This window comes from Ambystoma mexicanum, chromosome 6p (assembly GCF_040938575.1).
Source record: "Ambystoma mexicanum isolate Mex_15411 chromosome 6p, UKY_AmexF1_1, whole genome shotgun sequence".
NCBI lineage: Eukaryota > Metazoa > Chordata > Amphibia > Caudata > Ambystomatidae > Ambystoma > Ambystoma mexicanum.
In genome coordinates this window covers 774,583,292-774,611,008 of record NC_090935.1, presented here as the reverse complement: position 1 = coordinate 774,611,008, position 27,717 = coordinate 774,583,292, and the positions used below count along the sequence as shown (strand labels likewise).

General features: G+C 47.7%; 1 protein-coding gene across 1 annotated transcript in view; it reads left to right on the top strand.

Moving 5' to 3' along the window:
- The window catches only part of SKIC3 (SKI3 subunit of superkiller complex), a 2,336,627-nt gene that overhangs the window by 828,016 nt on the left and 1,480,894 nt on the right, over positions 1–27,717 (top strand). Inside the window, exon 19 of the mRNA XM_069627646.1 lies at positions 14,819–14,995. Within this exon, the coding sequence (XP_069483747.1) occupies positions 14,819–14,995 (177 nt within the window). The remainder of the gene's footprint in view (positions 1–14,818; positions 14,996–27,717) is intronic.

Here is a 27,717-nt window from a genome sequence, read left to right as displayed (position 1 = left end):
TTCAACGATATCGAATGCTCCTTCGACTGTATCGAAGCCTTTACTGTTAACGTCAACGTCTTTGTTTATTCCTATTATTAAATCGACTTCTGGGTCGAAGGTAAGGTCTATGCGACCAGAGAAGATTTTCCATTCCTCAAAGCGCGAAGTACTATACGTGTAAAAATCTTCTCATCAACATTCAATAGTGAGATGGGGCAATAGGACGCGCATTGCGTGGGATCCCTTCCCTCCTTAGGTATCAATGATACCAGCGCCTTACTAAAGGTGTCGGGAGCCTCTCCCGCTTCTAGGATGTGCTTGTAGACTCGTACCATGTGTCCAGATAGGATCCCTGAGAATTTCTTGTAGAATCCTATAGTGTATCCATCTTCCCCCAGGGTTTTACCTTTGGGGAGATGGGATATAGCTTCCTGTACCTCTTCTATTGTTATGGGACTGTCTAGGTGCTTCGTCCCCCCATTGGTTAGTGAGTTTAATTCTATGTTATCGAGTTATTCTCTTACTGCTGTCTCGCCCCCACCCCCTGCACTTCGGATGTGTAGTGGGCCTCGTAATATTGTGCGAATCCCTCTGCTATCTCCTTAGGTGTATCCCTCGTGTCTCGCCCGGAGTCCTTCAGGGAGGATACCCACCTCTCTGCGCTCAGAGCCTCGCTGCCAGCAGCGCGTCTTCTTTATTGCCCTTCTCATAATATTTCTGCTTGCGGTATCCCAGCTTCCATATGGTTTCTCCCATTCCTAGTGCTTTCAGTTCTGCTCTTATGGAGTGTATCAGTTCCTTGGCTTCCTCTACGTCTCCCTCCATCGCATGCATCCTCCCCCCCACTTCCACTTTCTCTCTCATCAGTTGTTCTTCTCTGAAGTTTCTTTCCCTTTTGCGTCTCGCCCCCTCTCTGATGAGCAGCCCCCTCCAAGTTGCCTTTCCTGCATCCCAGAATACCCCACTATCCACTTCCCTGTTGTCATTCAGTTCAAAATATTTGGTAATTGACTCCCCCATTTATTTAGCGAAGAGGGGGTCTTTCCAGAGGGTTTTGTTGCAACGCCAGCTACTGTCTGGCCTGTAGAGGCCAGTGACATTGAGGGACATGAGGACCATGTCATGATGGGTCCAGCCCACCGGTCTAATTTCACTATGGGTCATTCTCGTCCCCTGGTCCCTATTGAGGTGAAGGTAGTCCATCCTAGTGTATGTGTGGTGTGGAGCTGAATAAAATATGTATCCCTCCTCCCTCCATACATCAATTAGGCCTCAGGCCACCAACGTGCATCCCAGGTGTCCGGGTTTAGTACCCCCTTCCCTCCATACTGTCATGATCTCTGCTTCCAAAAGGTCAGGGTTTTCCCAACTCCCTTGGAAGCAGATCCATAACCCAGGTTCCGAGTGCCAACCAGTCCCAATTGGGACCTTTTGGACCCAGTCCTGGCGCCAGTGGAACCAGGCTCATAAATATGCCCAGTCCCAGCGCTGGAAGCGCCGGGCTCATAATGCTTGGGTGGACTTACCTGCAGCAGACCATGCTGCTTACTTGCCTGCCAGTTGAGCCTCTGATCCTCTTCTGTTTGGAACTACTTTTCCTGTTGGGTGGGGCAGGAGCCACTCCCTAGTTTCAGAACACTGGAACTCTTCTGGAAAGCAGGAACTCTTTGCTTACCTGGGCGTGGCTGTGGAAGGAGACACCTAAGCACTACAGGAGGCTATTTAAACCACACTCGATGGATGAATCTTGCTTTGCGTTATTCTGCATCCTCTGCAGCAGAACGCTCATCGTGTCTTCTGCATCTGATCCTGGGCCTAAGGAAAAAGGCTTACCATCCTGAATCCAGTCTTCAGCAACACCTATAAAGACAAGAAAGAACAGGTTAGCATTACGGTCTTCAGTGACAGCTCTTCACTTACCTGGTCCATCGGCTGTCACCAACGCCTCGCGCTGCATTCCGGCATCTGAAAGACAAAGGCTTACCTACTCCTCGTGCGCTCCGGAGGTCTTCACACTGCATTCCGGCATCTGAAAGACAAAAGCTTACCAACTCTTCGCACGCTCCGGAGGCCTTCGGCGCTGCATCCCGCATCTGAAAGACAAAACAAGGTGCGTTTAAAGACATTGGGGAACTTTAATACTCACGTGCCATTACTCCTTTCCACATCTAACCCAGTGGGTATTCCGGCACCCTGCAGCCGCTCCGAACTTGTACCTGCAAAATAAAAAGACAGTTAGAGCGCATCGTGAAGCAGGCAACAAGCGCTTACTTACGTGCTTCCAGGCGCTTCTATTCATCACACGGGCTCCATCTTCAACTCACTTCAGCCCGTCATCCGCCATCGCCGGAACCCTGCAAAACAAGAAACATCATTACTAAAGACTTTAAAGACATTAGAATTACTCGAAACTTACCGTTCGTGCAGTAAACGACGGACAGCAGTCCTCTGAAGTCAAGAGGCCTGCTCCCCTTATCCAGTGAAGAAACTGGTTACAGCACCCTGCCCCGAGGCAGATGGAGAGCACGGCGTTCACTTACCTAAGACATCTTACCCTTCGAGTCAGACATACAGTGCACAGAGGTCCAGCCCAAAGAGCCAGCTGTGTGTTACACATCACCTTTGAAGATACGGTATACGCCCAGTCAAGACCGGCGCCTCTACGGAAATCAGGTGAGCGTTACACATACTTTGATTTCTGTGGTCTTTCTATCTCTGGTCTCATCTGCCCAGGAGTTGAAGTCCCTCCCTATTATGTAAAGGTTTGCCTCCTGCTCCTGTATTGCATTGAGCACATTTGTTATAAACTGTGCCTGCCTTTCATTGGGGGTATATAATGCTGCCAGGAGTACCCTTGCCCCATCCAGAATCCCCTTGAGTATCAGTAATCTCCACTACAGGAGGCGAGTGGCCGTGCAGTCCCGTAGGTGACATTGTTTGTGGACTGCCCCCCCCCCCTTTCACTGTCCCCAATACCCAATGTACTTGGCCAACACCTGCTCCTCGTATCGCCCATTCCTCTCCATGGATTAGATGTGTGCACGAAGAGTACATCCAGATGCACTCTACAGAATTGTCTGGCAACTAGAGATCTCTTGGTCGGGGAATTGAGCCCTTTCACGTTCACTGTTCCCACCAGCAGACCTCTTGCAGCATCACCCCTTCCCATCACTAGTGTACATCATCAACTAAGCACATGGGTCCAAACTCTTGTCTTGATCATTGACATGGGAGTAGTGTTCCTCTCCAGCTCTGTCTCTGTCCGAGTAGCCATGACATTTATACAAACCCCCCAACAATTTTACAACTAAAAACAACTGTTGTTTAAGTTCGTTTGTGATCTTGGAGACACCCTCCTCCGGCAGTCTAGTAACTATCATGCGAGTGTTCGCCCAGTCACTTTTGAATCCTTTCCAACTATCATATGTTCCGTTCCCCTGGTTCTTGCTCAGGTCTATTGTCCTGTGAGGCGGGCTGCTTGCGGGGTGAGGGTCCATTGAGCCTCATGTACTTCCTCCCGGTTTGTCCTTTCCTTCTCCTCTGTAGGCCCAGTGAGGATCTTGACCCCTCACCACTCGTGGGTGGGTCTCGTGACGTCTCGGGCTCTGTCTTTATGTCCGCCGTTAGATGGCTGAGGGCCTGATCAGCTTACTCTGCTGAGGTTAGGCGGCATTCCACCCTCTCCACTTCAAACTCTAAGGAGAACAGGTAGCCACATCTTCATCTGATCCCCTTATCCTGCAGCCATGTTGTGAGGGGTCTACAGGCTCTGCTAGGGTGAGATTCGAGAGGTCCTGTTATATTGCAACTTTGGAGCCTTCAAATGCAATTTCTCTTAGCTGTTTGGCTCTGTTCAAGATTTTGGACCTATCAGTATATCGGAGAAGACATGGACCTATTTTGTGCCAGCTAACGCCCGTGGGGGGGGCTCCTCTGCATTCTTCGCGTGCCAGGTATTTCTGGGGGCAGTGCCTCACCCGTTATGGCCCCTCTTTATGCCTTCCCCTTTTGAAGGTATGGGGGATGGGGTTCAGTGTAGTCAGTGTGGTCCCAGGCCCCGGCTGTCCCCATATTTCGTCTCCCTCTTCTAGTGCCTTCTCTGGGCGGGTGTTCCCAGGGCTGGCGTGAGCCTTCTCTGGCTGTTGCGGTGTCTCTTGGGTGCAGCTCTTCGGGCGTTTTGATGCACCTTTTCTATTCCCAGTTTACGTGCTGGGCTTTACTCGCACCAGGTTTCCCATCAGTCCTTGCTCCCTGTGGGCACCTCCTGTTGCCAGTGTTTGATTTACCTCCTTAGTTGCCATTTGGCGGGCTGTTGGGGGGCCCGGCGGGTCTTGCGCATTATGCTCCGTTCCCCGGTCTGCGGGTGCACCTCTGAGGTTTTCCAGCTCTTTGGAGCATCTCTCTTCGCCTCTTGTGTAGCTCTCCTTATCCCTCCAATGTTAAGTTGGTAGGCTTTCCCCCTTTAGCATGGCGCGCTCAGTGTGAGCTCACTATGCTCCCTGGGCTCTGTTAATACGTTTGCCCTCTTGCTACCTTGTGTTCCTGTGGCTGCCCGGGGGGCCCCCATGTGGTTTTAACCTCCACCCTCGGCACTCCTCTGCTCTGTGTCCTGTGTGGGGGCTCAGCTGCGCTCCGTTGTCTCTACCCGGCCACGGGAGAGAGGGGATGGGATGACGCACCTGTCACCACGTCTCTGGACAGGGCTCTCCTCCACTACGCCGGTCATTCCGCGCCTCCCGCTCCATTCTCCCTGCTTCCTTGAGCAGCGGACATTGCGTTGGGGCCGGTGGCACAGTCCACGTTGCTTCTCGGGTTCTGCAGATGGGCAGTGTTTCTCTCAGCAGACCCGGATCAGCTCTGCTGCGGCCTCAGAGGGCCTGCGCGCCTCAGGGGGTATATCCCGGGGTGATTCCACTGCCGTCGTCGGGTGCAGCATACAGTTTGAGTGGCCTCGTTTGTGGACCCTCAGGGCCCCCAGTATCCACAGTCGGCCCCAGCCTCCTGTTTTTCTCTCCTTGGCTCACTGTTCCGCATGGCTGCAGCCTTATTCTGTCTCTGGGTGCCATACACTGATACTGTTCTTTGGGTCGTTCTTCTCTGCCTTCTGGCCAGCAGTCGTACCCAGCAGCTTTCCGCTTTCTTTTGGGGGAAACTATTATGACTGTGCCTGCGATTTCACTCGATCTCTTCACCTCTGTGCCAGAGGCAGCGGGAGCAGTGAAGTCAAGCAGCCATCTTGTCCCGCGCCCCGTGGTGTCCTTTTTGAAAAAAAATGTACGCTATTCTTTCCTTTGCTGTTAGGTTGTGGTGTACTTTGGACTTGTGATTAGAAAGATATAGGTGTCTGAGGTCTTCTGCTCTATTGAAAAGATCAATCGCATTATCTGGTGCTAACGTTGGTACAAAATTATATCGTGGTCTCAGGGTGTTTTCCTCTGCCAGATTTAATGCTATGTTTTGTTCTTGTGCAAAGCTTTCCAGATTAGTCTTCTTCCATACCTTCTATATTCAGTAGAAATACTGTGCTTTTTGAAATATCTACTGTCAGATTTGACAGTTGTTGATGTAACTCTTCCCTTTCCTTGTCTCTTGGATAAAGACTTGAATAATTTTTTCAGTTTAAGTAGTCTACAAAACGTATAGGTATCAAGGCTTGGAATATTCATTGGTTGGGCAAAAGGAAAGTCCTTTATTTAGGGCTGACCTTAAGTCAGTATCAATGGTCAGAGCTGAGATATTCATAATTAAATCTATTTGTTTCGTTCCCAATTGTGTTTCTATTGTTGTGATCTTGTTTGCATTCCTGATGTACCTACTTTTGGGTTTCTTAATGCCTCTTCTCTTTCCTCTCTTGTGGGTTTTATTTTGTTCAAAATATTTGGGTCTGGGGCTGTATACTGGTAGTTTGATTTGGTACTTCTTTTCAACCGACTCCCACAATTAATCAGATCACATTGGATATACATAAATCAAAAGATACAATCAGAACAATTTTCCTCCTGAAGACCCATTCTAACTAGGATGGTGAAACACGTGTAGAGGAAAATGGAAAAACCACAGGAGAGGAAAACTACAGAAGGGGACAATCAATATATGGAACAGTAAATGATGATAATCATATGATAAAGAGGATAATTACAGAGGAAAGAAGACAATCACATGAGGAAACTAACCACAGCAATAGGGAAAACCACATGAGAGGATCTCACATGACAACGAGGACAATCACAGAGGGAAGAAGATAACCACATCAAGAAATCAATGAATCCAATATGACACATTTAGTATTGCTAAAGGAGAATAGCAATATAAAGTCTAATAAAACTAAACCTTGTTATAAATCTGCTACCATTAACATCCTTTTTTTTCTTTTAGAATTATACACACCCAATTGATAACCTCTATTGTCATTTGGCACATATTTTGCTCCACCCCAGTGAGGGTAAGGCGCTTGTTTTAGCTGCTGAAAGCCCAGGAATCTTCCCTTGGGTTCTGGCCTCTCTGCGGCATGTTCTGCTCGTGTGACATTACTTTCCCTCTCTGCTGGCGAGCGTCTTTGCTCCACCACACCAGCTCGTGCCTCCAGCTTCTACACGCCTCCTAGGGAGATGCAACATCTTCTCCTGATCCATCTGGTACCAATAGTCTGGTTTCCATCTTTAAATGTCCCACACACCTGGACTTTATGATAACAACTAGCATGCTCATTCTCCTCATCCCAGTACTTATCTGGTTGTAAGAGTTGGAGTCCATTGATGTCAACTGATGCATAGTACTTGCAAAATCTCTCTCAATGGTTTCATATGAAAAAAAATGTTCTATATGAAGGAGAATTAGAACTGAAAAAGGTCTTCTTGGAGCTTTTACTTTTTAGACTAGGGATGGGAATTTGCCTTAAAGGGTATTGGGGAAAAGGTTTCTCTATTTTCCCTAAAATGGGGAACAGCTACATGGCAATATGCCATTAGGGTATTGGGTATCAGGGAGTCTTTTCCATGGGCAAATGGGGGATACCATGTCACATTCAATGAAGCCATGACATCTCCCTGGCGGTTGTCTCCTTCCATGTGAACCTCCCTCATATAACCGCCCCCCAGGGTCAAGATCAGTTAGTGGCTGCCGTCCACTGACCACATAGGAGGAGGTCACTGCCGGGGAATTCGTAATGACGCCATTGGATTCATCACAGTGCTCAACATCTTTGCCATCAGAGTCCACCGTGGTCAGACGAGACATTGCAAAGCCGTGTGACCGTACGCCCTTGGATTCGGCCGCACAGATGACGGACAAGATCTCGTCTCAAGATCACACCATTCTGTCTACAGACGTTGGTCCTCTGGCCTCGACATTTGCCTCCATTCTGCCACCGGTGCCGGCCGATGACTGTGACTCTGGAGTTCCTCGAATATGCTCTGCTCCCTAGGAGTGCATTCATGTCCTGAACATAGGGTCTTTATGAAGAGGAGTGGGACCCCATTCCTTTTTGATTGGAACCCAACACCGCTGGGAAGGTTATTTGGTGGACCCTACTACTGATCTTCAGGATGCAATCAGTCTGGACACCTCCCCAGAATTAGACATGCTCCCTTTTTTTTCAGCACCGGATTGCTGAGATGGTTGATACACTGGGGTTGTTGGGCCCCTTGTAAACCAAAGTGCAGTACAAGCTCATGGACATTCTGGATGAGGGCATGGAAAAAGAGACATGAAGAGGTCTGTGAAACCCTCTACTGGTACGAACACGGCCCATTGACCTGTTCTTGGGTGGATGGCACCTGGGAGGGTCTCAACCACGCTTTAGCTCACTATGCTTTCCACAGAGGAGAAATGTCCATTCACATATCAGTCTTTGTCCCACCCACAGGTAGTCCAGCACCAAAATGGTAGGCAATTCTCCTCTGAACAAGAGTACCAACAGCAACCCCAGACATGTGTTTTCTTGGAAAGAGAGACCTTACTGCCTTTTAACATGCTGTAGAATCACCAATCCTTGAACTTTGGCCTAAGCCGCCTTTGATGGTTGGAGACCAAGCCAAAAAGCACAGGCCAGCACCGTCTGACCTGCTCTGCCTGTCCATCTACGCATAACCTAAAAGTGTGGCTGTGCAGGCCACCACGGGGAACCTGAAAACAACGTATTTCCCCTTGTTGCCCCTGCCTAGGGAAAGCAAAAGGTTGGATGCAAGCTTTTACTTGCCCTAGCCAAATGTTCATTTGTTCTCTTGCACAGTGATTTCAGAGGCGGCTGAACTAATTCCAACAGGTAACAAGAGGGATGGTTTTCCAGCCTGAGTGAAGGATGATAAGGAGGCCTCTCTAGGCACTGTGGACTGCCTGGTCAGAACTATGGCTACTGGGACAGTGCTTAGGAGATACTACTGGCTATGAATGTCAGGTTTTGCCCTGGATGTTCAGGTAAAACCTCTGAACATGCTGCTCGACAGCAACAGTCTGTTCGGCACACCAAAAAATCCAGGCATCTAAGGCGACTGCAAAATCTTTGGGCATGGTGGTCCAACAGCAGCAGCCTGCAATGCTAATGGGGAGGGGCAGGGGTTTACTCCCATTTATTGCTTACGCCCACAGAGGTAGAGGTCAGACTCCCTTGGGGAAACAGTTGCAGCACCTTCCTCCCCCCGAACAGAGGTCAGGAAGGGGTGCCTCTAGACAAGGTTTTTTCCACCTCTGTTGTGCCATCTGTAGCACCCAGTGCAATCAGACTTTAACCACCTCTCACCTGTGAGAGACAGAATCTCCTGGTTTGACAAGGAATGGATTTTTACCATTTCCGATGCTTGGGCATTAAGATTGTTCACAGGGATACTGTGTCCCTTTTGTTCAATGCCCCCCAGACCTCCTTCCGGTCAAGCAGTGCTGCTGGAGGATGTTTGACAGCTTCTAGCAAAAGGGGCTATAGACCCAGTACCCCACTCTGAACGAGGTAAAGGCTGATATTCAACATATTTTCTGCTGCAGAAGAAGGACCGGCGTCTACGCTCCTTCTTAGATCTGCGACTCTTGGACCTGTACTTAAGCAAGGACAAGGTCCATATGGCCACCTTAGCCCAGATTCTTCAGGCCTTAGGCTTGCAGGATTGGCTACCTACTTCCATGTGCCCCTCCACTGGAGGCGCAGGAAGTACCTGAGATTCACAGTGGAGAATTGCCACTACCAATTCAAGGTCCTGCCGTTAAGTCTTTTTTTGGTGCCCAGGGTCTGAACTAAAAAAATAAAAATAAAAAAAAATAAAAGCTGCTGGCAGTGGTGGTGGTGGCTCGACTCAGAAGGGAAGGCATTTGTTTTTCATTGTCTGGATGATGGTTCATCCAAACCTTCTCCCCAGACCAGTTGTTATATTTGTACCAGATGTGCAGTCTATTGCATTGCTTTGGCTTCTCCCCGAACTTCAGGAAGTCTCGAGGTTTGATGTCCCAGTCCCTCTGGTTCATCCGGGCTCTCTTGGATACTTGTCTTCGCAGGGCCTTTCCGCCCGAAGATCGCATGACGAAAATCTCCAGGTTGGTTCATGTCTTCCAGTCACATGAGAAAGTTCCTGCCTCAGCTTTGCTGCGCTTGCTGCGTCTTATGGACCTCTGCATTCTTTTTCTGCTGACGGCCTGGCTACGCATGTGGTCGCTTCAGTGACTTCTCAGTTGTCATGGTCACAGTTTCAGTGGCATACCTTTCATCTCCTTTAGGTCTTCACAAAAGTGGCCAGAAACTTCGAATAGTGGTCCCATAAAAAAAGAAGTTGCTGAAAGGAATGTTGTTTAAAAAACCTAGCCATAACTGACCCTAGTACAATGCGCATCCTTGAAAGGCTGGCATGCACACCTACAAGACCTGACCGGGAGCGACTTGTGATCGCTTTTGGAATGCCGAGAACATATCAGTTTGCTGGAGTTGAGCGAGTAGGCTGGGCCTGGTCACTTGCCTCCTGTCCATAGATGCCAAGACAGTGCTGATCCTCATAGTTAACATATTTGTCACGCACTATGTCAACAAACTAGATGGTGTGGGATCCTTGCCTCTGCAGAGATACAATGCGATTGTGGTTTTGGATCTGGAGAACAGTGTATCTTTGATTGCAGCTTATCAGAACAGTAAAAACAAGAACATCATTGCAGATGCTTTAAGCAGATAGTCTTCGGCCTCCCATGAGTGCAAGCACTGTCTAGAGGAGTGTTCGCCCACTTGAGCTTCTTCGCTTACAGTGTCAACAGGAAGTGCAGGTGGCTCTGATTTGACGGTCGAGTGGGACCTCAACCTGTTGTATGCGTCCCCACTGATCCCTGTCATACATCTCATTCTTAGGAGTCTGTTTGGGTCCATGATGATCTTGATTGATCCAGACTGGGCCCCAGAGAACATGGTCCCCGGAGTGGCCTCTCCCAATCGGAGGGATGAATCCTACATCCAAACCCCAGCAGCCTGAACCTTCATGCTTGGCTGATGAAAGGTGGAGTCATAGGAGTAGGATTTGTCTGAGGATGTCTTAGATATACTCCTCTCTGCTTGGAGACCTGCCACCAAATCCTCCTATGCCTTCAGGTGGCATACGTTTTGGACTTTGTGCCCGGGAGAGGGATCTGGACCCTTTTACCTGTTCCACATCCTCTGTTCTTGATTTTCTGTTTTCTTTCGGCCAAAGGGACCTGCAGATATTTATTTATATTATTGAACATTTGTATGGCGCCTATACAGAAGAAAGTGTTTCCTGGCGCCACAAGACAAGAAATGGGGTGCAATAATGGTCCTGCTAGGCCTTGTGATATTTGAATTGTGCAAGTGCATTATCAAGAAGTGCAGGGGGAGGGGGCATGTCAGGGAAGGGAAGGGGGAGGTAGAATTGCTGGAGGGAGTGTGCCCAAGGGGTTGGTCAAGTGCTAAGGGGTGCCCGGGAGGGCTAGTCCCAGAGGAAGGCAGGGACAGGGTAATAGTGCGAGGGGGGGCAGCCTCAGAAGGCTGATCAGGTAAGGGAGCCCAAGGGCAAGTGCTGGTAAGAAAGGGTGAGAAGGGGGGACTGGACGAAGGAGGGCCTGGCCCCGTAGAGACTCATAAGGAACACAGGCATCCAGTTGTGGCAGGAGGAGACTAGCGGGGGTGGGAGAGAGGGAAGGAAGAGGAGAAGAGGAAAGTCTTGAGGAGCTTCCGGAACTTAAGGAGATCCAGCTCAAGTCGGAGAGGGGCAGGGAGGCCGTTCAAGAGGGAGGCTCCAGCCGAAGAGAGAGATCAACCCCCCACTCTCTGCTTGAAGAAACATCTGATCTGCAGAGACTTGGAGCTAGAGGACCGAAGGGCTCTAGCAGGGAGGTATTTCAGGGAGAGAGAGTTGAATGTAGCGAGGTCCCATGCCTCAGAAAGCTTTGAGGATGATGCATAGGGTCTTGAATTTGATCCTTGCACCCACCTGGAGCCAGTGGAGAGATTTTAGGGCTGGAAAAATGTGGTCCCTGGGCTTGAGGCCATGGATAAATCTTGCAGTCCTATTCTGGATTATTTGAAGAGGGCGGAGTGAGGGGAGAGGCAGATTAAGGAAGAGGCTGTTGCAATAATCAAGGCTTGAGAAAACCAGGGCTCTGGATAATTCGGGTTTCTGGGGGAAGGTGAGGATAGGGAGAATGCTTCTGAGGAGGTGAAGCTGATAGTGGGCCTTCTTGGCAAGGTCAGCAATATGAGGTGAGAAGGAGAGAGAGGAGTCGAAGATGACAACCAAGTTTTTAGCCTCACACGAAGGTGAGGGGAGGGGGGCCAAAGGAGGGCGGACAGAGTGTAGGCAGGAAGGAGGAAGTAGGGGTCCCAATGAAAAGGATCTCGGTCTTACTGGCATTAAGGCCGAGATGCAGCACACCATGCCTGAATGGTATTAGCCTATTTGACCTAAAATAATTGACCTAATGACCAATTTGATCACATTTTGCATGGGTGATTTGGCTTGTGGGGAAATTTGGTCACATGTATTGCAAATACCAACGCTGGAGAGCGGGAGTGTCCCCCGCTCCCCATGTTTGATATTTTGCAATTTCAGGGGTGCAAGTGTGCTTTTAAATTAGGCCCCGAGCAGATAAATTGCGGTCAGTTTGCTGTAATCAAAATAAATTTGGAATGAGAGAGGAAGGAGAAGAGGAAGATGAGAGAAGCTTAAAGGTAAACTGTGTGTCATCAGCATAACACTGGAAATGAGGAGAAAAAGTGGAGATCAAGTGGGGAAGGGGGGCAAGGTAAATGTTGAAAAGCCACAGCGAGAGGTTAGAGCCCTGAGGGGTGGCGCAAGTCGAGAGTGAGGTGGAGGAGAGAAAGGGGCCCAGTTGAACTTGCTTGTGAGGGCCGATTCGAGAGGAAATAGGTTAACCAATCCAGTGCCTGCTCTGTGATGCCCAGGGTATCACAGAGCCTATTTATGAGGATGGAATGATTGACTGTGTCAAAGGCAGAGGATAGATCGATGAGAATAAGGGCGGAAGGAGAGTTAGAATAGAGGTTTGAGAGCAGGTCATTATGGGTGTTCAGGATAGCAGTTTCCGTGCCTCTGGATGCTGTGGAGCCAGACTGGGGGTCGTGAAGGCTTTCAACAGATTCGGTATGATGGATTAGTTGGGAGATGACCAGCTTCTCCATGAGTTTGCCCAGGAAGGGAGTAGAGGGCATAGGGCGGTAGTTAGCCAGTCAAGAAGGGTCCTCAGATGGCTTTTTTAGATGGAGTGGGTGCACAAGGGAGTGTTTGAGGGGTGAAGGGAAGCAGCCAGTGCCAAAAGAGTGGCTGTGGCTACAGAACTCAGCTAAGAAGAGAGCGAGAGAGGCAATGTTGTCCTTGATAGTTCTAGAGGAGCAGGGAAGCACCTGTTTGGAGGAGACTTTTATAGAGCAGACTGTCTTAGTGACCTTGTCCGGTGCAATGGAGGATGCGGAGTAGGGGTTAGGGAGAGGGGGCAGCTGGAGGCCTGTGTGCAGGTCGTGGTAGGGAGGGCCATAGAGGAGAGAAAACAAGATTTCCTGAGTCTTGGTTGTGAAGTGGGTGCCCAGCGCTGTGCAGAGGGCCTGAGATGAAAGAGGAGAAGTAGAGACTGCAGTAGGATTGGCAAGTTCCACGCAGATTTTGAAAAGTTCAGCCGTGTTGTTTGTGGCTCCATAAGATGCAAGATTGGATATGGGCCTGTTTCTTGGAGCGGATAGAGAGTCTGTATTGCCATTGGAGCAGACTGACAGGCCATATTGCCAGAGGGTGTGCTAGAAGCCAGCCACTTCTGTTCCACGACTTTGCACTTGCGTTTCAACGAGGGTAAATTGGAGTCATACCAACTATTGCACTTGGAAGCAGGATTGGCACTGTGAAGGGTTTCCCTTGCTGCCATTTCGGTTTTCAAGGAAATGTCAGTACATGGCTCTTTTTTTTGCGATCCCTACTGTCATGCAATTCCTATGGTGTCTATTCAATCAGTTTCCGCATGCTAATTTGTTTTTCCACCATAGGATTTCAATTTAGTGTTCGGTTTCTTATTGGGTCTCTGTTTGAGCCCCTTCATTCTTGTTTAAGATTGCTCACTGATAAGGTGATTTTCCTGCTCGCCATCACTTCCACTAGATGGGTGAGTGAACTCCAGGGGTCATCAGTTAAACCTCCCTTTTTGGTTTTCTTCAAGGAGAAGGTGACTTTGAGAGTGAGGCCATCCTTCCTCCCGATAGTGGTCTCTGATTTCCATCCCTCTCAACAGATCCATCTTCCTGTGTTAGTTTCCTCCACCTCACCCATTGAAGGCAGAGGAACGATTTAATCGGTTAGATCCGGTAAATGCCCTCAGATCAGAGAGGCCAGAAAAGATGACCAGCTTTTCAGTGGTTATGCTGGTGCTGGCCGGACTCTGAACAAACAGGCACTGCCAAGGTGGATCATTCTCTGTATCTCTGAAGACTATGATCTGGCTGGTAAGGATATTCCTGAGGGTCTTTGGGCACACTCCACTAGAGGGTTAGCTGCTACTTCAGCTCTGCAAAGTGTAGTCCCTGTTCTGAACATTTGCCATGCTGCTATGCAGGCTTCTTTGCACATGTTTGCTAAACACTACTGCTTGGATTCTTAGTCTGGTGAGGAAGCTTGTTTTGGTACAGCTGTAATTCAGAGTTTTGTCCTTACTACCCTCCCTTCTCAAGATCTATGTACTGCTACGGGAGTTTTCAAAGATGAGGAATCCTTGCAATGAAGGAATCCATTAGAACAACAAATTACTTACCTCTCAGTGTTCTTTCTGATGGATGCGGATACCTCATACCTGTACCTTTTGAAATTTGCTCGTGTTCCTCACTGTTTAAAAGAAATGGCTCAATCCATTTACTTCAAATTTCTTTTTCCTAACTCTGTCTGCTACTTGGTCTTTGATTCTTATTCTCTCAATTGATTGTCTAATTTTATTGAACCCTATTTACTCTGTTAAGTGCTTTGTATAAAAGCGCTATATAAGCACTGCAAATAAATACATTTTTATCAAACGCATATAAATAATTCCCACCAACTGTCTAGGTAAATCCATGAAAGCCACATACCCTTTAAACAGTTTCTTTAATATGTTTATCTTAGTATTGTAGTTCTTTTGGATTAAACAAAATCCTCTGTTGGCATCAGGCCGATAGCAGAACATTCTAAATGGCACAGATTGTTAAGCTTTACCCTAGGTGAAAAATGTAACCTACTGGTACCTGATTTTGCACAGAAAGAATGAGGTTTGAAGTTATAGTCCAGGTTCAATGGATATGTTGAATTAAAGGGATTACATAGACAGCAGGAGTAATGTTTTGCTTTCCTACAATGACCTTGCCAGTTTTCTATTTTTTTTTTTTTAGGGCTGTGCACCATCGTCCTGATGTCTCCTGCCTTTGGAAGCTGCTTGGGGATGCATGCACTGCTCTACATTGTGTCTCACCATCCAAAATTAATGTTAGAGTTTTGGGCATGATTGTTGGCAAGAATGTTAATAAACAGACACTAAACAAAGATGAGTTGCTGAGTCTGGGTGGAAGGTACAGTATGATGTTATTCCTATTATCTTGCAATAGTCTTATTGCCTACCGCTGCTGAAAATGGTGTGCTTTTGAAGGCCCAATTCGGCCATGCTGATTATTTTGTATATGCTTTTGCTTGTATTTGAACGACCCCAATTCGGCCATGCTGATTATTTTGTATATGCTTTTGCTTGTATTTGAACGAGGACACAGCAGACTTCATTTCTCGATCTATGGATTTTAGGGGAATCAGAAGGTGGTGAGTGTATTTGTTTCTTTCTTCAGAGCAAATAGACTGAGAGCAGAACTCCATCAAACTCTTCTTTCTTAAAAATATGCAGAAACAGGGAAATCAAATATTGTGATTGATTAACCCCTGACATGGTGCAATTTAAGATCTATGAAAATTGTGTGTTATCGAACTTACAAGACTTAAAAAACAAAGTGTGATAGTCACTTCTTTGTAGTTATTGGTTGACAACAAGGTTGCAGACTCTTATTATACATACTAGACATAACATTTGTACATAAAAGGATAACCTTCCTCTAAGAGGCAATCTGGCACATCGTACAATCCTAGAAGGACTTCAGATGTCAATACTGTAAGAAACCTGAGGGTATTCTTCCAGTTTGATCTCAAGAATCCCTTATTAAGGTAACCAGGGAAGGGCTGGCGCTCTCAGATCCCCACCCCTGGGGGCGGACGAGCGAGGGAGGATCATCTGAGTAGGGGAGCCCAGGGATATGCTTGGAGGAATACCCCAGGAGAGATGCAGTATTCTACCAGGGAGGAAGACTTTGAGTTTTTTTTTTGGTTATTCCACATCCACCTCCCTTCCAACCAAAGAAGCTCCCTTAATAAAATCCAATCACCTACACTCAAAAACCACAACTCCCAGAATCCTTGTTTTTCTGTTACCTCCCTGAATACTTTTTTTCACGTCTCTCTGATTGTTCTCTCCCGAAACCCCAGTATACTGCATTGACATCACACTAACATTCCCCAATCCCCCTTGTTCAGGTCATGATAACAATTCTGGTCATTTTTGTTTGTTCCACAACCCCTACCAATCTCACTCTTCCGTACTTGCCCAAACCCTAAGCATGCGGACTATACTCCTGTATAATACTTTTTCCCCATCCTGCTATATGGGAGGCTCAGAAATTCAACCCCCCCCACCCTTTTCCGACACAAACCCTTTCACACATCATGAAAGATAATGGATCAACGCCAAAGCCGTTTACCTAACATGTCCCAACTCACGGGTCAGGCAAAGTCAGGCAGTTGACCAGGATCACACACACCTGACGGCCCTTTCCCTTTCCCACAGGGATAAAAGGTGGAGCACGAAAGCACATAACAAGCAAGGCAGAACGCACGAGGAGACAGCTATCCAGGCACGGCAGTTCAAGAGGAGGAGAAAGGCATCGATAACCAAAAGGATAACAGAGAGAGAAACAACCCTGCCCTTTCCGACGCAGGCCCGTAAGACCTCCGCAGAAGGAATCGTAAAACCACGGACAATAGCTCAAGTGTGTTGCCGCTGATGTCAACGGAGCGTGCCTACACTGATGAGCAGAACCAAGGGAGACGCCTGCTAGCGTGGTACTGGCCTTGATTCCAGATACCAGGAAAGCCAAGCGATTCATTAAAGCTGGTCAAGGGGAGAACCGATAAGCCGAACTGTGTTGAATGAAAGTCGCAAAGTGGCACATTGAGAAAAGTTCAAAGAACTGTAAAATTGCAGCAGAGGGAATCGGCACCACGTGGGTGCACACTGGAGAGACTCTGGTTAATCCCATGTTGAGTGAAACTACTACTGCCAGAAGGCTGTGGCAGAGCTGCAGAGAAAGTTCAAAGTGGTCATACAGGGTCTAACAAAATCCCCGTACAGTCGAAGATCTTTGACCGACAAACTGTTGAGAAAGCAAGGGAAGTGAATCCTGTATCAAGAGAAAGCAAGAAGGAATTGTGAAATGGCAAGAGTGAACCCGGAGGAGGGATGCCAATAAAGAGGGACGAAGTCTGAAGTCCCAAGAAGTAGTGTGTTGACAAACGTGAACCAGTCAGACTTAGGTCCACGGGAAACTGTTTTAAAAGACATTAAGATGTATGGATGCCTAGGAGAAGGCATCTGTGCCAAGCCAGAGTGAACCAGAAGGCGGGAGGCAAACAGCCGAGAAGGGTCTGCTCCCGGAAGAATGGCACCCAGGAGTGAAGTCCTCACCCAACGTATATGTGAAATAGAACTGTGAATGCAAAAGAGGAAAACCTGACATGGAGAGGCAGAGTTAACCTGACAAAGGGAGGCCAATATTGGAGAAGGGTCTGCGCACGGAAGAGGGGGACCCAGGGGTGAAGAATCATCACCTCAAGTGCAATCCGAAAGAACTTTTTGTTTGATTATTTGAGTCTATCAGATACTCAGAAGCAGGAGAGACAACCTCCGAAGATCCTGATATTGATAAGAACTGTTTGAGGGGTCTGCACCCGCAAGAAGGGGACCCTTGGGTGAAACCATCACCCAAGGTAAATTTGAAATAGAACTTCTTTTGTTAGTTATTTTGGGAAGCCTATCGGGTCCTCGAAGGCAAGAGACTTTTTATAGAAAAGAGACTTAACCATCGACGGCCCCGATACCTGAAGCGGAACTGTCATCTCGTGCTGGGAAAGCTCGAGAGTGTGCTGTGCTCAGGAGTCGCGCCTTGTCCCGTGCTCAAAACGTGCGGAAGGGAGACCACCGGCTAACACATCCTGACTTATCATTTGTGAACACTTCTTTCTTTCTTGTGAACCCTATCCCCCACACTTTTGTATTTTAGTGTAAGGATTGGTAATGGGTTTTTCTTAGTATAGGCCATTTTATTTGACACAACGCCACTAGGACTGCCTAATTATTATTTGATGGTCGTTGCTTGCTCCCATCTTAGATTTAGGTTTAGATTAGACGTTTATCCACCCTACCTATGCAGTTTAATAAACACCCTTGAACTGTGATCACTTGTGTCTGTCTATTCTTGATACCATGCCTTCCTTACAATACCCTGTACTCTTGATCCTGCTCCACTTGATCCTGCCTCTCTAGTATCACAAGCATTACACCACAGTCTGACCAATGAAAAAATAATATATATATACTTACTGCACCTGTTTTTATTAGATATTGTTATGAAAAAGATCCAGCTCCCTGTTTACGAAATTGTATTCAAAATTTTGATTTTCAAAAATTCCCCCTTAAAAAAGAGTGGCGAGGAGGGGTTTAAGCGGGAAGTATAGGAGAGAACCTTCCCCCCCACCTCCCAATAGCAGGAGAGGGGACTGTGGGGGAAATTGTAAAAATACCAGAACAAAACAGAACCACCACCTGCATTTACAAATGCGTTCCAAAAACAGTTACAACTTTTTTCCTCCCCAAGGTTTGCCACCTACCGCCTGCACATTAATTCCACAATATTAAGTATTGCATAACAAAATGTACACTCATTCCATACCACTGTTAGTGATACATCATGTTGCTATCCATTTAGTTCACATGTTCTTTGTCATAAATAACTCGTAGTGTTTCAAAATCACTAAGTGTCTCATGTAGACACTGCTCTCGAAAGAAGCGAGGATATAGGAGTAGGGGTTGAGTGTGATTGGGACGATAGCAAGTGTGACGAATTTGTGGATGTCGTCCCTACTCCCCTAAGCAGAGACCTTTCCCATGGGGCCAGGATGGTGCATCCACAGTACAATAGTCCTCCCGGAAAGCATGACATGGGAGGGGAAGCTCCTTATGCGATTAGGGACGACCATTCCCAGAGCAAGCGGTATTCCACAGCTTTTTTGGACCCTCTCTCCTTCTCCTTCTCCAAGCCAAACTTTCCTTCCCTTTTCCCAGTCAGTGTCAATGTCTTCTACTGAGGTCAACCATCCTGGTGTATGTTAGACCTGGCTAGCGGCCCTGAAAATACCAACTCTTTCCCATTAACTCCAATACAAGTACTGTGACGAAGAAGATGACCAGGAGTTTGAAGGTAACTCCAGAGAACCGGAGTGAACAGTCTAGTCTCTCACTACATTTGATTGGCCAAGGGAATTACAAAACCCCACAGGGAATGCAACATGGAGAGAGCCATCCTCTGACGAGGAAGCTCGAGAGGCGACACCGTGCATGGAGGCGAACGGGAGCACAAAGGTAGTCCACAGAGAAGGAGCTACTTTGAGAGCAAGAGAACACGAGGGTCTGGGACCCGGAGAGAATCAGAGACAGTGCACAAGGGGGCATATTCTTGGCAGGAGAGTAAAGCAAACCATTGCATCAGAGCATTGCAAGTCTTGGACCCGCACCCATATGAGAGCCAAAGAATAAGATGGTCTGGGATCCCGAGGGAAATGGACAGTCCACAAGGAAGCATACGCTTGGCAGGAGAGTATACCAAGCTATTGCGACCACACACTGCAAGTCTGGGACCACCACCCAAATGAGAATTTGAGAATTTGAGAATAGAGGGTCTGGGACTCTGAAAGCAAAAAGGACAAATTAGGAGAAAACCTGTGCTTGGCAGGAGAGTACACCATGCTGGTACAATTCAGAACTGCAAATCTGGGACTCGCACCCTAATGAGATTATAAAAGTACTGGGATGTTTGTTCAAGAATATATGGGGTCTGGGACCCGAGGAGATAAAGAAAGGAAAAGAAAGCAGAAGGAATTAAGGGGATGTCGTTTTGATCACCCGAGACTTTGGGAACCTTTCTGTTGGCACAAACTGTCATTACCACTTTACTTTGGAAGAGAACACCTTACACATTTGGTTTAGGTTATTAGTGTTTGGGTCAGAAGTAGGCTTTTTGGACACGACAGTGACAGACTCTTTATTTGACATACTGGCATTTCCACTAGTTTTCTTTAGGCAGGGAAACCCATCTTAGCTTTAGGGACACAGAGGCCATATTCCCAACCCTTTAACACAAACTATGCCACCTTTGTTTCTTTGCCTTACTTCTACGCCAAATATAAAAGAATGCAACTCTGCCTCCTGGTCTTGCAGGTCTTTTGTTTGGATCCATCTTAAACCCGTGAGGTAGGAAAGTGTCGACCATGGAAACGAGTAGATAAACACTTGATGAAAAGGCTGCTATGTTCTTGTTCTTTCATGACCCACGCTTATCTATCTGCTGATATAAAGCTGCGTGAGAAAGAGTCCTTATTTATCATTTGTGTGTAATGTGTTTCTGAGCTCCCACTTGGGACTAATTATTGTGGAAAAGCGTATGTTGTATTGTGTGTAACAAAGAATTAAAAAGTACATTTTGTTATGTACAATTGAATTTAGAAGGCTTTAGGCTTCATTCTGAGTTTGGCTGTGTGGGCAAGAAGTGGCAGTAATTCCATTGCAGACACTTCTTTGGGTGGGAGAAGCATAGGAAATACTTTCTGACCTTGCCTGCTTTATGGAAAACACCAGCTGCTTTCCGCCTTCTGTGGCTGGAGAAAAGGACTACAAAGACAAATAAAGACCCTGAACGAATGCGCATTGGAAAATAATCTCCAAATTAACATTGAAAAGACGAAGATCTTAACAATAAAAAAGGGAAGCGCCTAGAGAAAACAGCCCTTCGGATGAGCCCCGTAGGCCGATGAGATCGACATTGTGGATCGTTTAAGTACTTAGGGATTCACATCTCCAGTAGTGTTGTAGAAACGCACACTCTGATTTCCCTAAAGGGGAAAACGATTGCCCTAGCAAACGTAGGAACTGTCGGTACTCACTGTTACCCATTTTGGAGATGTACACAGCAAAGGTGGTCGCGGTGTGACTTACGGAGTGGAGGCTTTGCTCTGGTTTCCTAAAAAACACTGGGCTCTCCTGGAGGGGATCTTCTGGAAACGGGTTCTGGGCCTACCAAAATCAATCCCAATCCCGGTAGTTAGACGTTAATCACGCCTAGGCTCATTGAAAACGGTGTCTTAGTGGAAAATCTTGAACTTCTTTGGAAAATGCATGAATGAAAATTCATCCCCAATCTTGGCCATTATAAAAGCAGAGCTGCTGAAAGAAGATGGGAGCGCTCTGGTGAGTTGGGGAGATGACTGCAGAGCTACCTTGGGATAGTTAGGCGCCTCAGTAGAGGATCTTTGCTGTAACCCAGTGAAGGTCAAGAAGTAGTTATGGGCTTTAAATTGGATAACAACAAATGATGAAATAAAGAAATACAAACTCTTCCATGACCTTGTGAAAGAAACATGATGTAGGGTTAAAATACTAGAGTATTTGAGGACATTTCTGGGTACCGACTACAGGCCTCAATTTATGAAGATCAAATTGTACCTGTTTAAAACAATGGAAGTCTTGTCATCGAAAGCTGTGAGGGACTCGATTTCACTGTGTTGCAGATTCTGCAAGGTCACAGGTTCTGTCGAAAACTTTCCTCACTTGTTTACAAGATGCACAGCTCTAACATTGATTAGGACAAGACAGTTTGTGCGATTCCTGGAAGGCTATGTGACGTTATCTGCAGCAGACTGGTGGTCCTTGCTTCTGAGAGGCGAGAAGACGGCCTTGACGATCGCAGCAGTTCCATTTGTAAGGGAATATTTTAATTCTCTGGTCTATGGAGGATTGGGGAGGGGTGAGGATTCCTTGCAAAGGTTTTTGTATTAAAATAATATGCAATTTAAAAAAATACACTGGAAAAAGACAGAGCTTTGCTCTGTCTCGAGGCCCAGGGACTAGCCCAGGAAACTCCCATATCTGTTCCTAAGCCGAGCTTGGACGCACGAGCAGCTTGTGCTTCAGAGGACTCGGCAGGGGAGACTGGAAGCAGAAACAGCCAAAGCCACAAATCTTATTAAGAGGCTGTCCAAATTGGTATACAAGTCATGCAATTTGCAGACTATTTTTTTTCCATTACGCACTCAAATGGGTTTCTTACTGAATCACTATCACAGTCATGTTTCGCATTTCAAATTGTGGGTATTTTTATGCTCCCGAAATTATTTTTGCTTTTATGCCAAATTCGCTAGGTTTGGGTTCCATGAAGAGATGTGACCTGGCCTGGGGCCATGCTCCTCATCCTTGCACCACTTCTCCCCTACTCCACCCCCCCAGTCAAGAGAGGGTTCACAGAGTAAATTATTTCTAATTCCAGCACTTGGTGGGAATGGAATGACCTCTGTTTTTACTGCACTGCCAAATCCAGAGTTTGAAGATGAAGTGGAGGATTTACCTCCAGCATAATGCTGTAGGTAAGTCCTCCACTTTAAAGCCAGAAATCGGTACTTCGAGTGGATTGTGTCCTCCAACGTATTCCTCATCTTAGATGTATTCCATCCAGCTTTGCTGCTCTTCGGAAATTTTTTCGGCAGAGGGCGCCGTGCGTCGATGTCGAGTCGATGGTCCCGCGAAGGCCTCCGTCGAGGGTGACGTCATGGGGTGTATAAGTAGCACTCGCAGCGCCCGTTGGCCTCAGTTTCGTTTTTCCGCAGTATACGTTGCTTCGGACATTCGGCGCGCCTTGAGTTCTGTGAGAAGATATATAATAACGAAATATGTCCTCGTCATCGACGCCAACCACGACCCCGAAATCGGGATTCAAAAAGTGCAAATCGTGCGGGTCAAAAATGTCGATCACGGACCTGCATTGAGAGTGTTTGTGGTGCCTCGGAGAAGGCCGCGACATGGAGGCCTGTACGAAGTGTCAGGCGATGACGGGGAAGGCCTTGCGAGAGAGGAGAGGAAAGCTACAGGTAGGTCAAAAAACCAATCGAAAAACCCCTAGCGTCGAGTCGAGATCCTGTGAGGAGAATTCTCCTTGACGCGAAAGGCATTGATCGAGGTCCCATAGCGATTCCCATCGCTCGTCGTCTTCGTCAAAAAGATCGAAGAAACGACGCCACAGGTCTCCTTCCACCTCGTCGTCAGACGAGTCTCCAAAAAAGATGAAATGCCCCACGAAACATTCGTCTACCGAAGAGTGGGAAGCATTCAGGTTCAAAATGATGGAGGTGTTTGAAAAAGCGAAGCCTCGGTCCGCGCCTGCTTCGGAAGCCGGCCGGGAGCGTCATCTCTCCGACACTCGCACGCCCTCGAGCCCGGGTGATCGAAAAAGGAAGGATAGGGAACCTTCCAGGACGGAACCTTCATCGACGCCGTCCGAGACCTATCATACCTCGAAGGGAAAATCTTCGAAGGTCGCCTCGACGCCTGTTAGCCAGAAACCTGTGCAGTTCCCTCTGGGACCACTGCAAAAGATTTAAGACTACAGGTGTTTGGCAGTAAACCCACTTGGTAGCAGTCTGTACCACACAGATTCACTTGGTAGCTGTGGCTGAGCAGTCAGACTTCCCTCAAGAAGAGTTAGGCAGTATACAGAGTATTCATAATAGGTCAAGAGAACACAATAGAATAAGTAAACACTGACCAGGGCTTGGTGTAAAAGAGATATAATTATTTATTTAAAACCACATCTAGAAAAACACACAGGCACTAATAGTAAGCAATTCAGAAACACGGTCACTAAAAGATATACACTCCCTTAAAAGAATATTAGACAAGTCTTAAGTAAAGCCCCACTTATTTTCAGACAGCGGTGAGCGCTTAACGTAGATGGCACTCTAATAGTTCGTGTTTAAAAGGGAGAGAAAAGCAGAGAATAAATTGAAACAGATCCCAACACTTTTACAAGAACATAACAAGAGAGGAAGGCAAAGTAAAACCGTGAAGTTAGAGTTCAATAGACCGGATCCACTTTAAGAGGATCAAACGAAATGTGTCCAAGGTCACACAGTTGCAGTGCACAAAAAGTCTTGTAACGTTCAAAAAGGAGTTCGACCAAAGAAAGGGACCAGTTAGAAGGTCAAGGCGGGCCAGCCCAGTCCAGAAGGTTAAGGGGTTATTACCTTGTAGCAATCTTTAGAAAGGGAGGCCTGGCGGACACGGTACCTTAAAGTGGTGAGAATACTCCAGCGGGGGCAGTTGTTCCTGGCAGCGGATGCAAGTCTGTGCTTCATCCGGGGGAAGAGAGGATCTCGTCGGGGAGGAAGACAGGAGTCTGTTGCACTGCCAGGGAAGAAACCGGCCGCGGAGTTTCTCAGGTACAAGGAGCGGTCTGTTGATTCGCGGTTCAGTGGTGAGTGGCTATCCGGCCGCCGGGGTGCTTGGCACGGGCAGTTCGACCACAAACCGGTCTGGGGTGCGAAGAAAGAAGCTAAACTTGTTGTGCCCACCAGTCAGGGGAAGAAGCCTTTCCAGCCGGGAGATCTTCTCTGTCGTCGGGAAGTGGTGAGTCGGTTCCGCAGGGCTCCACTGGTGGTGTTGTCGTGGTAGGTCGGCTCAGCTTCTCCCTCGTCGGATTCTCAGATCCTGTGGCAACTTCTGAAGTTCCAGTCCCCAAAGCCCTGCTTTTATGCAGCACACCCCCATTCACTCAGCCTAGCTGTCAATCAAACATGCTAAGTGGTGAGCCGGCCGGCTCACCACTTGGACCAATCACACAAGAGTGCGACTTGAGTTACCAAGGTAACTCAGTCCAGGGTGCCTAAACCCCCTCCTACACCCCCTGTGGTACCCAGACAGAGTGGCACCACTTTTGGAGGCTTCTGTGGAGAAGCCCGCCAAAAAGTGGAACAAAGGGCTCGACTTGGGTTGGAGTCACAGAAGAGAACACAAACGCCATTTTAGAATCGAGTCCTGGCAAAAAATACCAACTGGCGAATTAATATTAATTAAATAAACCGGCGGTATGTTCGAGGCTATGAGAATTAAATAATTAAAGTTGGTAGCCTCGAACAATGGGAAAATCCCATAGGGAAATATTTGCGGTCGAATATAAAAAGTAGTTTCCACTGCCACCAGCCAAAACTCGATCAGGGGGGACGGAGACGTGCCCCCTCGACTAACAGACCCCGGGGCAATCGAATTGCACAGACCAGTACGTCCACAATATGATGGTTTGTACTGGTTTCTGTTAATAATTTGGGACTAGTAAAGCCAATGGTGACTTTACATGCCCTGGGAGACAGTGTTCAGTCCCAGGGTATGGAGTCTATGGTGGTGTGTCACTATGACACCCCTGTGTTACTGCACGGAGGATGCTGTGTAACACACATAGTAAAAACACATGAGACCCTATGGAGTAAAGGGACCCCATAGCCCATAGAACACATCTAGAGTCAAAGAAACACACTCAAATCATGCCCAAGAGTGGGAGAAAAAGAGTCTCAGTCTTGGCAGGAGAAAAAAACAAACTCCAGCAAAGCTGCTGGGGGACTCACTAGGTTAGGAAATTCAGCCTAAAGAGACAATTCTCCCTAACAACGCGCTCGAAGCAGACCCTGTCGACGACTACGGTGTCGTCGACGCCGTTATCGACATCAACGCCGAAACCCTCGACGCCAAAGGCTCCAGCCAAGCCAGGGAAGCCAGAAGGATAAGGTTACAAAACCTGTATTGTCCTCAGAGCCAGGTACTAGACCTCTTCCTCCTCCTCTCCCAGAGAAGGTTTTCAAGCCTCTCCCCAGAAAGGAGTTTTTCTAATCCCTGACCTCAATTTTTGAGGAACAGGAGAGATCTGATGAGGAGAATGTACCTTTTGGGCTGGAATATGGCACCCCAAATGTCCCAGAATGTTTGATTTCAGAAGAAAGCAGAATGAGGGACTTGGCGGAATCATTACACAATGCAAGTGGCATTGACACATCTCCTGAAAACGACTTTGGCAGACCAGAACCAGGAGATCATGCCAGTCCTTCATACCGTCAATTAATGACAAAGGTAGTAGATTACTTAGGATGGGCTAAACCATCAGCCCAATTCATCCAGGATGATTTAACAGATATATTGGCCGTGGTCCCACCGAAGACCCAGTACTACCCTTTCATGTAGCCCTGCAAAATAGGGTGGCTGAGAATTGGGGAACTCCGGATTCTATTCCTCCGGTAAATAAATCCCTCACCTCAAAATACCGCCCGGCCAGTAGCGACCCCGGCTATCTGTCCAAACACCCAACTCCCGAGAGTCTGGTCATACAGGCAGCCACAGCTTCTAACAAACTTGCATACCTGTCTATCCCTCCAGACAGGGACGATAAGCGTGTGGATGGTTGGGCACCGAAGGTATTTTCAGCGGGGAGCATGGCATTAAAATCTGCCAACTCCACATGTGCCTTGGCAAAATTTTCGTACACTCTTTGGGAGTGCATTGCAATGGCGGCGGAGCACATACCAGAAGGGGAAGAAAGGGAAGGGTTCCTAGCCATCGTTAGAGATGGAAAGGAAGCCATGCAGGAATCCCTACAATCTGGATTGGACACTGCAGATAGTGTAAGCAGGTCCATGGGCACTAGCACCGTAATGCGCAGATTTGCGTGGTTACGGAAGTCGGGTTTTGCACCAGACGTACAGAACCGCCCTTCTGAACATGCCTTTTGACGGGTCTCACCTTTTTGGCAACAAGGCTGACGAGAGCCTTGAGAGGTTGCAGACCTCAAAAGCAGCTGCCAAATCTTTAGGAGCTGCTATTAGGCAACCTCAGCCTTTTCGTGCGCAAGGACAGTCATGGAGGGGACGATCCTATCGTTACTACACCTCATATGGAAAGGCGAGAGAAATGGCCAGTCAAAGGGGCCAGAAAAAGGCCACTCGTGGTGGACGAGGAAAACGTGCTAAACCAGCTCCAGCTGCATCCTCTCTGCCATCAGCGGCTGCAACATCCGCCACAAAACCGCTTTGAGGACTTGCATCACAAAACACCTGTAGGGGGCAGGCTGTCACAGCATCTGCAAGAATGGCGAGCCATTACTTCAGATGTTTGGTGTTTGGGCTCTAGAAATAATAGCCCAAGGTTACTGCCTTCCTTTTCTAATGCAAACTCAAAGCAATCCACCAGGGAGACACCCGTTGAAGTCTTTAAACCCGCTCCTACAGAAGGAAGTTTTAACCCTGCTGGAGAAAGGTGCTATTGAACCAGTCCCTGCAGCGGAGAGGAACAAGGGATGGTACTCCCCGTATTTTTTGATCCCCAAAAAGGAGGGAGGACTGAGACCCATCTTGGACTTAAGAAACTTGAACAAGTTCCTCAGAAAGGACAAGTTCAAGATGGTTACCCTTTCTCAGATCCTTCAGGCCCTTCAACCTCAGGACTGGTTGGTGTCATTGGACCTCCAGGATGCCTATTTTCATGTGCCGATTCATCTCAAACACAGAAAATACCTGAGGTTCGTAGTTGGCGACTCACATTATCAGTTTCGAGTCCTGCCTTTCGGGTTGGCCTCCGCCTCGAGGGTCTTTACCAAGTTAATGGTAGTGGTGGCAGCGCACCTCAGGAGAGGGGGGATTCATGTCTACCCCTACCTGGACGATTGGTTGATCGGAGCGTGTTCTGCCGAGCAAGCACTGGATCATCTGAAAGTCACCTGCCACTTCCTCCACAAACTGGGCTTCTCCCTCAATTTCAAGACGTCACAGATGACATCTTCCCAACAGCTTCAGTACATAGGAGTTGTATTAAACACGTCCTTGGGAAAGAGCTTGAGGGCTCAAGACATTCTTCAGATGGTTTCCAAATTCCAAAATGTCCAAAATCTCCAGGCTTACGACTTTTTAAGGTTGCTCGGCCTCATGGCATCCTGCATCTTTCTGGTGCCCGAGGCACGCTTGAGGATGAGATCCCTTCAATGGGCCCTAAAGACTCAGTGGTCCCAGTTCTCGGGTCAAATGACGGATCTTCTTCAGATTCCGAACAAGGTCAGACAAG